The 12,024-nt window shown below is 35.6% G+C and overlaps 3 protein-coding genes across 3 annotated transcripts; 2 read left to right on the top strand and 1 right to left on the bottom strand.

The window, feature by feature from the left end:
• Positions 1–447: 447 nt before the first annotated feature.
• On the top strand, positions 448–1,459 carry gtf2h5 (general transcription factor IIH, polypeptide 5). The gene is made up of 3 exons (XM_079255618.1): positions 448–555; positions 865–990; positions 1,133–1,459. Exons 2-3 carry the CDS (start codon positions 956–958, stop codon positions 1,311–1,313), a joined length of 216 nt encoding a protein of 71 aa, XP_079111744.1. The 5' UTR covers positions 448–555; positions 865–955; the 3' UTR covers positions 1,314–1,459.
• Positions 1,460–2,438: 979 nt separating this feature from the next.
• dynlt1b (dynein light chain Tctex-type 1b) lies at positions 2,439–3,468 on the top strand (the record flags this gene model as incomplete). Its single annotated transcript, XM_079255094.1, has 5 exons — positions 2,439–2,465; positions 2,578–2,619; positions 2,885–3,008; positions 3,096–3,173; positions 3,379–3,468. The coding sequence occupies 5 exons, from the start codon at positions 2,439–2,441 to the stop codon at positions 3,447–3,449; spliced, it is 342 nt and encodes a 113-aa protein (XP_079111220.1). The 3' UTR covers positions 3,450–3,468.
• Positions 3,469–3,576: 108 nt separating this feature from the next.
• Positions 3,577–11,672, bottom strand: tmem181 (transmembrane protein 181; the record flags this gene model as incomplete). Its single annotated transcript, XM_079255909.1, has 17 exons — positions 3,577–5,217; positions 5,332–5,398; positions 5,493–5,588; positions 5,695–5,777; positions 5,853–5,904; positions 5,994–6,096; positions 6,216–6,273; positions 6,358–6,449; positions 6,553–6,683; positions 7,222–7,321; positions 7,442–7,522; positions 7,669–7,785; positions 8,776–8,894; positions 8,981–9,071; positions 9,928–9,995; positions 10,303–10,406; positions 11,539–11,672. 17 exons carry the CDS (start codon positions 11,670–11,672, stop codon positions 5,133–5,135), a joined length of 1,581 nt encoding a protein of 526 aa, XP_079112035.1. The 3' UTR covers positions 3,577–5,132.
• Positions 11,673–12,024: the final 352 nt, after the last annotated feature.

Here is a 12,024-nt window from a genome sequence, read left to right as displayed (position 1 = left end):
TTATGCAATGGTAATTTCTTCATTTTAGACCACTGAAACAAAAACTAAGACCATCGGTAGGTATACGTCCAAGTAAAATGTCAATGTCTCAATAAATTGTCATGTTATGTGTTGTCTTGGGTCTGATTATGTCTAAATGTGAACAGGATTTAAAGGACTAGTTAGATGCAACCTGTACTTGAATTAGAACGATTTGTTGTCAGAACCTCCTAGTTTTGTTTTATTTTTTAAATAATTTTGTTGTAAAATGCGCTGTGCAATTAGTTCTTAATTAAATTCACATGTAAAAGTTATCTTAAATTTTCGGTTTATGCTCACATCACTTAACAAACCAAATATCTCCCAACTTTTTGTGAGTAGATTATTTAAACGGTCTTTGATATTGAATCGTAAAGTCCTTGTGCAATTTTCGGATTGCGGAGGATTGTCCTTTAACGCACCCCGTACGTCGTCTAACAACACTCGTTGGAAAAAAGGTAGCAGAAGTTTAGCTGCTATTACATAGTACAACAAAAGAAGTCTGCTTTCCTTTAACGAACGCAATCATATAAATAGGTATGTATCTGTTTATGGAAGTTTTATTTAGCTTAACATGTTTGAATGGAAAGCTGGATATGTCTTGGTTTGCATAATGTTGAGCTACCGTTAGCAGTAAATGCTAACCGGGGCTACTAAACGATTTAAGTTGACTGTTGTGATCATAAAATCTTCTAAGGCTTTGTTGTCCGTTTTATCATATCAATTTATTATTTTTAGATAAAATGAACTTATTCCGAGTTGACTTTTTTTTTTTTTTTTTTTTTTTTAAGGAAGAAAACGTAATTTTGTATCTGCTTTGCAATAATTTTCTGTCCTATTTCGCAGCGTCAGACATCTTGCTGTTACAGTCCTTGTTAGAAGTGCGGATTTCAGGGTCCTCAAGGACTACATTGTGTGATTATTAGCACCTGTCAACATGGTCAACGTACACAAAGGTGTCCTTGTTGAATGGTAAGGAGAGCCACAAGAATTGTCCTAAAATTGAAGTGCTTTTAGATACAACGGAAAACCCATAATAACACATTCATTAAATTTATTTTATGATTAATTTTATACCTTTTTTTTCTTTTCTCAACTCTGCTCTTTGGACCAGTGATCCTGCCATGAAACAGTTTCTCCTCTATCTGGATGAAAAAATGGCTTTGGGGAAGAAGTTCATCCTGAAGGACCTAGATGACACACACCTTTTCATTTTGGCAGAGGTGGTTCACACCCTGCAGGATAGAGTTGGAGAATTGATGGACCAGAATTCATTTCCCATCACGCAGAAATAATCTCTCTCTTTTTTTTTTTTTTATTTACATCTTGTTTTTGGTGGAGACTGGGCTTAAAACTGCCTGGAATTTCTTTGTTTACAGCAGTGGAATAGTTGCTTGTTCATTGTTCCATTATATTAAATAACCTTAATTAAAAAATAAATATTTTACTATTTAGTGGCACAGTGAATTATTGCTTTATTTTCAGATGATGTTTTGAATGCTTATAAAACCTGAAAAACGACTCAAATTGATAATCTTCTTGCCTTCTCCAGGACTAGTACTGCTCTTTCTTTTATTTATACTCAGCAATATGACAGTCTGATTTATTCTTTTCATGCGTTCAGTTAATTCCTTTAAGAAAATAATTGTATTTCACTCAATTTACCATAAAATGTACAACTGACAGTGCCCCTACAACATAAATGCGCATTACTGAAATAATCAAGTAGATAGGTAGTTAAATAGACCAAATATAATATATATTCATAATTACTATGTTGAGAAGAACACATGGGCATATATCAGAGTATAGAACTTTACAAGGAAACTTCTCTTATATCTCCATGTAGTGCAAAAATACCCAATATCGCTAACAATACATTTTTAAATAAATGTCTATTATTTGGTTTCAAAATACGAACAACAACTTAGGAAGAAAAAATGTCTGTTGTGCAATTATGACAACTTAAATCCTCCCATCTCTGCTGTTACTGGTGAGTCTGCTTATTGGTGCAGATATTCTCAAACGTTTTGACAAGGTACCAGTTTTCTGCATGACTGTGAACTAACAAAACACAATTGGTGTCAATCAAATAGCCGCCCAGAACTACAACAAGCACCTATATGTTCTGTTTCGTCAACACAAAAATTAGTGTTTTAATTCTACGCGATTAAGCAAGTTTATCGAAAAGGCCATCGTTTATACCAGAATCAGGGTATACCAATTTCCGATGTGCCATAAAACGCCCCCCTGCCAAAACTGGTTAATCGGCAGCGGGAGCGCGCACAGCCTGTTAGCGTTAAATCCAACCGATGTGTTAAACTCGCAGGCGAGCATGTTTTAGCCATAGACTGTATGGTTAGCACATCACCGGAAGTGGTCATGTGACACTAGGTTACTTGACACCGGACGTAGAAACAATGGCCGATTACCAGGACGAAAAGGAGGTACACTTACAATTAAGAAGAAAAAAAAAATGTTTTCCACATTAGATTTAAAACAGTGCTACACCGGAGGTTTTATTAACGATACCACGCTAATGTGTTTCTTTTTTAACAGACCGCTTTTGTTATTGAGGAAGTGAGCAAAATTATAAAAGAGGTGAGCATAAAACTAAACAAAAAACACTGTAAACGTGTTTTATTTTATTTGCAATGTCATGATTTAATCTACCTCTTCATTTTAACCATTTATTTTACTGCTTGCTCCGAACTTTCTGCTTAGTTAAATGTGGTTGATAAGGACCGTAACGGTTGCTAGGCAACGCCTCAACCAGTACTCTTGTAAAGAAACATTTTAGAGCGATATGTTTAATGTATATATGTGCTAACATAATCTGTATTGACTGCTCTTTGCGTCTGAGGAGGCAGTACAAACAACAATCGGAGAAAATGCCTTCCAGCAAAGCAGAGTGAATCAGTGGAACAGCAGTGTTGTGGAGCAGTGCCTTAGTCAACTAAGCAAGCTGGGAAAACCTTTTAAGTACATCGGTATGTGGACTGCTGAATAAGAAATAACATGTTGATGCATTCTGTAGTTCTGCGTGGATGTTACCAAACAATTGTTTTTTTTGTTAGTTAACTCGGTCATCATGCAGAAAACTGGAGCCGGACTTCAAACAGCTAGCAGCTGTTTCTGGGACAACTCTACCGACGGTAAAAACAAAGCACAACTTTGTTTTTTTTGTTTTTTTTTTTGTGTGAGATTACAAGGTCCTATCTTTAATGCTATTAATCATTTTTAGAAACCGATAGCACACGAACATATGACTGTAGATGTGTATTTCTAACTTTAAATACAAAACAAACCATGTCAACATGTACAAACCAAACCAAAGGTGGATTTTTCTTTCATCAACAGGAAGCTGTACATTGAGATGGGAGAATGAGTCCATGTTCTGCATTGTTACTGTTTTTGGGCTGGCCATTTAAAGCTACCTGCAACAATTAGTGTTTGAAGTTTGTGATTGTCAAGATTTCTTATTTTATTTTAATGTGTTATATTTAGATAAATGTACGTTTCGGAAACTGCTGTTTAAACATTCTGGCAACATTTTGTTGATATATTTTTAACATGTCATTGATGATACAATTGGTGTGCTGTACCTTCTTTGCTTTATTTACACATCACTATACAGCTACAAATGCAACTCTTAACTCACAACAGGCTTTACAAGACGTTAACATCTCAAAACAACTTAATTTACCACCATCATGATGCATTCAGACTGAAAGAATCAAACACATACACACACATTTGTATATTTATGTATTTACATAATTCAGGTTGGAGCCCATTTTGAAGGAAAAAAATTTGTAAAGACAAGGCACCATCTTAATTAAAACACAAATGTAAAGAGCAGAAATACATTGATTTTGGCTGTTAATGTCCGTAAGCCCCCATCTCACAACATCAAAAAAAGGAAGAAAAAAAAATCAAATTTGCAGCAAGTACAACATTGGCAATATAAGCAAAAGTTGTGAGGAAACATTACGAAATATGTTCAACAAAGGCAAAACTTACATGGCCAGTGGTTCAAGAACTGCACAGCCTGGGACAAGAAATGATTGGCATGACTACAGTTGTCCCTGAACACTGAGCTGGGAGAGAAAAAAGTAAACTTTGCCCAAAAAGTGCAATTTCACAGCTGCTTTCAAGAGAGAAAAGTTAAGAGTGTTGGGACATAGTGGAATTAAGGCTCTATATTTTTTATATGTCTGACAAAAAGCAGAATTTAACAGCAGATTCCGTGTTTATTGATCCAGCTGCTAATAGTGAGCAAAGGTCTGCAAAATGTCCAGTGTTACTTTCAACGAGGGCTGCACAATAAATGAAAAACAGTTATTGCAGCGTCAGAATGTGATATCACATTTGCAAGATGATACTTGGACTGCAATACATAGCTGTAAACATTTTTAATACTCAACATTTTGTCTTTAAACAGTATGACAAATGTGTAATAATAAACGACATTCCACCTGAAGAAAGTTCTGCTTTTGTGCATTTTTTTCTACAACTAACCAGCATGTACATGTGCAGAACCAGAATGCATCCACTGTTAATACACCCAGGGCTAACACTATATACATTAGTATTTATTGATATGAGAGTAATTTGTGTTTTTCTAAAACTGTGCAGCCCAAGTTCCAGCCATTGTTATGTTATTATACTGTATCCTTCACCTGCCACCTGTTCTCAGACTGTAATTGAGCAAAGGAATGATTTAAAGAGCAAAAAATCAGCAGTGATTCAACACAAAGCAGTAAAAATAATGATTCAATAGAAAACCCCCTTCTAACATTAGCACTTAACCCAATTTTAATTAACAGTTGGTGACAAAGCGCTGGTTATGAGGAGAAATCTATGTACAATATTGGTAAAAACTGGATCGTTTTTTGTTGCTGTTGCCTCAGTGCAAGCAGCTACATCACCTTTTGAAAGTACAGTACATTCAGTAGGTTCTTTTTTTTTTTTTTAAAAATATACTTATCTACACTTACAGTATATCATTTCATGCTCGTGTAGATGCATCTTATGTGCAAATACACACTATTGCAATGAATCCTCATAGCTTCCAACTGGTAGACAGGATAAGTGAAATACCAGCAGATGCATCAGTCACTGTCACTCTCATCCTGGTACTTTGCAGTTGCTTTCATCGCTCGTCCATTTTGTAAAGGCATGTCTTCATAATCACTCCTACATAAAACACACACATAAATCAGGGGCATAGATTTATATATGCATAGATTTCGGTTTCACAAAATCCACACTATGATAAAGAGCTAAAATTCACAAGTAAATAAAACATACCCATAAATAACTTCGTCATCTGAATCATTTAGCATGGAGAAAGCTGGATTATCCTTCAACTGGGAATCTGGGGAGTTTGGATCAGTTCAATTAGTACAATATTCTCTGCAACCAAAAAGTACTCAAATATACTATAAAAACACAAGTAATGTATAACCTACCATAAAGGGCATTTTTGGAGGGAGAGTACACAAATGCTAATGTGTACAAGTAAAAGTTAAGCAGACCATAGAAGGATAAAAATTCAGCTGGTATATCTGGAATCAAGGAGTAATCCTTCACTATGGGATGTACATGGCATGTGATGCAGAGGACATATTTTTAACCAACATTATGGGTCAAATAAAACACTTTAAAGGATATAGTTCTGATAATGAGTTGATAATTCAGCCACAAAATTGTCTTGAAGAGCTTTGGCACCAAACCTCAGATAGAGAATGACCATACTAAGGGAAATAAAGAGTGATGAGAACAACTGAATCTTATTAGAAATGGGGAGGGGGGTGTTTTGTTGTACTCACCTGATAATGAGCACCACAAATGTCAGTGCTGTCAAAAATTTAAGCCGGAGATCTAACAATCAAAGGAAACAGCTTATTAATACTGTGGTGGTAAAGACAGAAGTCAAGTAAAATACAGAAAGGAGAGGCAGGTAGTGATACCTGAGTAAGGCATGTTCTTGAGTTCAGAACAAGCTCTGACAATCAGGAATATCAGGTAGAGGATGTAAAGGGCAACAACAATCAGGAAGAAGATCTTCATACCCTGAGAGGGGAAAGAATACACAAACTTTAGTAATTGGGTCATCCAAATTGGATAGCATGGATCATGATCTATTTAAATGATAAAAAGTGGTTTTTAATTCCAAAAGAGGCAACTTTTACCTGAAAGTTTGCAATATCCACTTTGTACAGATAGGTGGGATCCCTCAGTTCATTAACCCTGAAAATTCAGACAGGCTGGTTGGATCTTTCAGCCCTGTTCTCAGACATACTCGTATTCAGGCTTGTTGGAAGTCATACTTACGTTTGCCATATACCAAGTGTAACAGCTGAGAGCCACAGAAGGCCTACAATGATCAGTTTAGGCAGATAGAAAGTGAGGAATTTTCTCTCGCCCTGCCACAGGAGGAAAAAAAAAGATACATGGTAAAGTATTATTACAAGCTCAGCAATGAAGGAATCTATTTAATAATGGGAGTGCCCCTGTTCACACACACACCTGAACTCTTATGCCATGGTAAACACAGAGCCAGAAGAGCAGGAGAGCACACAGGAAGAGAGCCTGAAAAAACGCATCCAAAGTCCCTGGAAACCAGCTGTTCACCAGGAAAGCCAATGGGAAGAAAGGATCTGAAAAACAATTAATTTTGAAACTGACAGAAATTATCTAGAAAAAAACCTGTTAAGAATAATTTATTATGTAGTTATGTTAACTCAAATGTTCACAGTTGAAACTTATTTGCCAGTTTTCCATCTTGACTTTAGCTACTGGATCCTATTGCTTGCAACAAGGATTCAACATTACCTAAATATCTGAAAATTTCTGATATTTGTGTAGGATTACAATTTGTTCTTTTTATGAAAAAAAAACTACAACATTTACACACTCATGGCCAGACTCAGAAATCTTAGGTTTAAGTAGCATGCTATTAGTGGGTTTTGTGATATCATTTCGCATGATAGATGCTAAGGTAACTAAAGCCACATAAGAGAAAAAACCTCTTTATAAATTAAATTTGCTTCATAGCACAGCTGATGGGAAGTGAGTTTAAGTAAATATTTACTGCTAACTCGTCTCAGCATATGAAATGGTTTGGGTGGTATAACTCATTTTAATAAAGTGCCAATCTTATAAATGAGTGAAGAGCTACATATAAGACAAACTTACCATTGTAAAGAAGCAGCAAAGGGAGTAGAATAGACATCCATTTCTGTTCTATGCCCCAGTCCCTCATTGAAAATTTCCTCAGTGAATGAGCAAACATACACTGGAATAATAAGTGAGAAAAGAAAAAGTCAGAACCAGAGTTACCTTCCAGATACTGTCACATTTTTGGGAAGATGAATCCTGAAATGTTTAAGGCCTTTGAATTAAAACATGCACTTACAGTCACCATAAAAGTCAACACCACAAAGATGAACCGGAACCAGATTTCCACTTGTGAGAAGGTGGCATTGTACAGTTTCCACTGAGGAGGAAAAAACAAATCCCAAAACAAACAATAAAAATGGAAAGCAAAATGGGTGAAACATCTGTAGGTCTGAACATCAATCAAAACTTATCAAAAACCCTAATTATTGAGATTGAGGTTGAACTGATTTTTTTCTCACTTACCACAAACTTGACCTTGATTTCATATGTGATATTTTCAAGACCTTTGAAAGTGACAGCAACCTGGTACTGGGTGTAGTTCAGGTAGCCCAGATGCAACACAATGATCTCATCACATTTCTACATGGGGACAAAAAACAAAGGAAAAAAAAAAGCATAGTCATCCTCAAATTTATTTATACCCTTTTGTTAAAGAAAGAGCTAATTTCACAATATTCACTTAAATAACTGGAGAGTGAAAAAATAAATAATAAATAAAAACTGCTTTTGAATCAAACTTGGTTGAAAAGAATCATTTTAAAAAAAAGTTTTGCTGCTGAGCAGTGGGAAAAAATACTGCAGGTACAATAGTCTGACTGAGAATTACAGAAAATACTTTATTGTAGGGATTTTCTCCAGCAGGTCAGGTGTTTGTGATGTTTATTACATTTATTATTTTTAATTCTATTAGCATTTAATGACAGCTACATTTAATTAAGAGCCAGAAAACAGAAGAATTTGAGTTCTGTTTGGGTAGAATAGACAAAAAGAAAAATGAGGGAAATTGGGGGTGGGGGTACCTCTTTATGTGTCTGTGTGAAAGTGTGTGAAAAAGAAAACTGAATAGTTTTAAATGCGTTGTTTTATTTTAAAATACATTAACTGTTTGTAACATGTAAAGCACTTTGTGTTTCTTTGACGCATCAAATGTGCTTCATTAGAAATAGGATTGCATCGAATTATTGTTCAACAAAATATTAGTTTATATGTGACATAAACTGTATTGGTTTATCATGACTGTTCGTTTCCACTGAACCACAATTCAAAAGCAATTTTCATACAGTTTTTATTTATTATTCCCTTTGTCAATTTCAAATTATTTCAGTGAAAGCTGTTTTTTTTTTCTTCTTTAATGGGAGGATATGAATAAATTTGAACTGTGACTTTAAAGAACATGAACAGTGTTTCAGGAAATAAAATCTGTAACATATGAATAAGTGTAGTATTCAAATGATATCCGAGGTACAGCTTAGTGCAATTGCATTTAATTTACACATATTATTGTGATAGTTGCTGCTCCCAGACCAGCTCAGAGTGAAAAAGATGATAGGAATGCTGACAGATACTTACAGTCCCACAGTGCAGTGTTCGGGATTTCTGGTTCACATTGTTGATGTGCACCACACTTGCATCCTGCATCACTCCCTTAAGCTCAACATTGATCTCAAAAGGCTGCTGGAAGGCTCCGACTGACACAGACAGTAGTAGTGGTTGTTACTAGGTTGCATACGAAGACATAAATGGTACAAGTGTGTGACACAAGATATGGTCTTACTGTTGCTGTTTTCAACTTTCATCAAACAGGTGAGCCATAGCTGCTGGTTGTAGGTAGTGAGAGGTGGAGAAACTATATTGAATGGCCCAGTCTGAAAACAATCAATGACATAATAAGATAAATGGTTTTCAAAGCACATCACAAAAAAACTTAAAAAAGGATAGTAAAGTTTGTGTTGTTGTGCATTTCTCCTGGTTACTAAATGTGGTACTTTTCATCCCACTTGCCTTCTTCTTTAAACCTTTAATAAATTGTTTTAAATAGCTTTTTATTCCAATGGCTTTAATCATTGTTTTAATACCCAATGAAGAGTTTAGCTGAGGCATAATAAAAAATAGCTATTTAAATAACAATCAGAAAGATTAATAATAAAAACTGACTAAAAAAAATAAACTAAATACATAATTAAAATATTGTTAAACATACATCAAAACAATTAATTTCTCCAATTCGGATAATTTTTCTTAATGCCAAAGGATGATTCAAAGTCAATAAGTTAATAAAATGCATAAGAAAGAATCACAGAGCAATATAAATCACATTGTGCAGCTAATAAAACTTCTTTGGTATATTAGACACATGTGTTTGCAACATACAGCTAAGCACTGACTTTAAATACAGAAAATGTGACAGCAAGAGAGACCATTTATGTGATGTTTACATAAAGTTGGAAAATATTTCAATTAGAGGGAAAAGACCATCATGAACTTTCACAACAAAACATCCATCTCATCATGATTAAGCCAGTGGGTCTTTTTGTGTCTAGGATGGTCACAATTTCATCATATCTTACATTTAAAACAAAACTAAATCAATTGGCAATGCATTTTTAAGGTAAAATGAGAAACACAATGGTGCAATTTATGACAAATAGAACATCATAAACATATTCAAATGTCAGGTAGTCAACTTATAATATGCCCTCACTTGCTTAACAAATGTCTTACCTTTACAGTAACATTTTTGGGAACTAACTGATCTCCATTGTGCTCCTGTTCAGCAATAATCCTTGGACCTACAAAAATGACAACAAGCACACACATTTCCTTATTCAAATTAAAATGTTGTGAGTCCTTAGATAAATCAACAAATATAATGTACCATTTTCAAACTACTGAAAAGTAGTGGATTCTAAAGTTATGTTAACCATACTGCTGAAAATGTGAGTCACAACAGGATAAACATATGTAAAAAACTAAAGATACTTGTACTAAATGGATTATTCAGTGATGAGTGTAATTATAATTAAAGTTAGTTCAAATTAAGTACTTCTGCCAGCATCCAGTTGTGGCTTGTATTCCTGTAATGTTTACTACACATACCTGCAACCCCAACGAAGACTGTGAGGCCAAAGCAGATGAGGAACACCACAAAGACCAAGACAAAATGTCTTTTAGACAAAGTATAGAGCCGCATGGGGGCCAGTCTGTAACATGGATATATTTATGAGGGTTAGCATATACACAGAATGGCAAAACGATTTCCATATAAATCTATTTTCTTCGTTTAGTACAGCGTGGTTCAGGACGGACAACGCTGCTAGCGCCCGTGCTACTTTCTGCTAGCACTGATAGGTGGAAAGATAAACCAGCATAACATACGCTTGGCCCGATAAATGTAAGCGTTCAGTAACACGCTCCAGTTTTTTCCACAGGACAAACTCATACACATACCGTTCCATTTCATTTGGTTTTTAGATTTTGTGGCGTGAAAAAAGGGTAAAATTTCTTCGTGAATCCACATCCGTGTATCAACATCAGCCTGCGACAACTGGAGCGCAACGTCATCCAATGGGAGGAGCCAGAGTCACGTGACATCAGACGGTGGGAATAAGTGGATGAAGCGTACGGTCCAAAGGATGGACCTGTTTCTGTTCCCTTAACTTTCTTTCACTTTTTCTTTCAGTTCACATTTTTTTTTATATAACTATGGTGTAATGCAAAATATATTTATATTTTCTATCATAATCAGTTTTAGGCTGTCTATAGTGAACCAACCAGGGCTCTCTATTTAAAGTGATGAAACAACAAACTCAAGTCACCTGGGTAAGAACTTCCGCGCATGTGCGTAAACGTCGAATGTCGACGTATCTTTTTATGTCAAATTATTATTTAATTTATTTTCATTTATAGATCATTGTTTTCATTTGTTTAAAAAAAAACACGGCTATCAAATTAATTAAAATAAATAAATAAATAAATAAATAAAACACTTGTTGCCATGTTAAATGTCTGAGGCATCCGCTACAATTGTGATGTTCATTTTTGCTTGTCCTATTATCACGCCGTTTTACCCCCTTTCCAATTATATTTCCTTACTTTATTAAATGTTGTAATGCACAAGGTCATGATGTGATGTCTAAAAAACGAGGAGTAAGTGCACCTTTATTTATTTATTTTGCATTTCCATTTTAATGATCATCTTTTGTGAGTTTGTATGTGTGTATTCCATTATAAAAACAATACGAAAATTCATCTATCCAAACACGCAGCGTCAATTCAATATTACAGTGAAAATATCCTGGATGTTATGCTATCACGAGGGGCTCAGTCACGTACCTATAAAAGCGATCATCACGGTAAGGTGTCAGGTCCTCCTTCAGCTCGTTGTAGGCCTCTTGTATTTTCCTACAGAAGTATTTCAGCTCGCTGTACAAAGGGTTTTCCAAGCCAGACGAGTAGTCGGTGTCCATTACCACAACGAGCCGTCTGCCGGCTGAAAATGGAGGAGACAATCGGCGGCGTTCAGCGAGCGGCTCAGAGACCTGTCTGTATTGTTGCGACGTTTAATTAAAACTGCAGCCGAAGCTGTTTTGTTTGTGTAGGTAGGTTCATAGAAATTGTGCGTGAGTGAAAGAGAGAGAGAGGGGCGAAAGGCTGTTAAAATGAAAGGGGGCGGAAACAGAGGAGAAAACGGCCAGAGAGCTGCGAGCACGCTGGAGGAAGGTCACGTGACCAGGATTCAGCACCACGGACAGAGGAACTATGTTGTCTGACGGTAGTCTTCCCCGCAACATTTCCCCCCGGGTATAAGAACATATTAAA

Source organism: Telmatherina bonti, assembly GCF_933228915.1.
Source record: "Telmatherina bonti genome assembly, chromosome: 16".
In the NCBI taxonomy this organism is placed as follows: Eukaryota; Metazoa; Chordata; class Actinopteri; order Atheriniformes; family Telmatherinidae; genus Telmatherina; species Telmatherina bonti.
The sequence above is the reverse complement of the archived record's forward strand: the minus strand, read 5'-3'. Positions and strand labels throughout refer to the sequence as shown.

What these genes read in the sequence shown, in the direction of transcription:
- gtf2h5 (XM_079255618.1), top strand. Translation starts at nt 956, where the DNA reads ATGGTCAACGTACACAAAGGTGTCCTTGTTGAATG. An exon ending in AAAGGTGTCCTTGTTGAATG is followed by an intron (nt 991 to 1,132) that starts GTAAGGAGAGCC and finishes TCTTTGGACCAG; the next exon opens with TGATCCTGCCATGAAACAGT.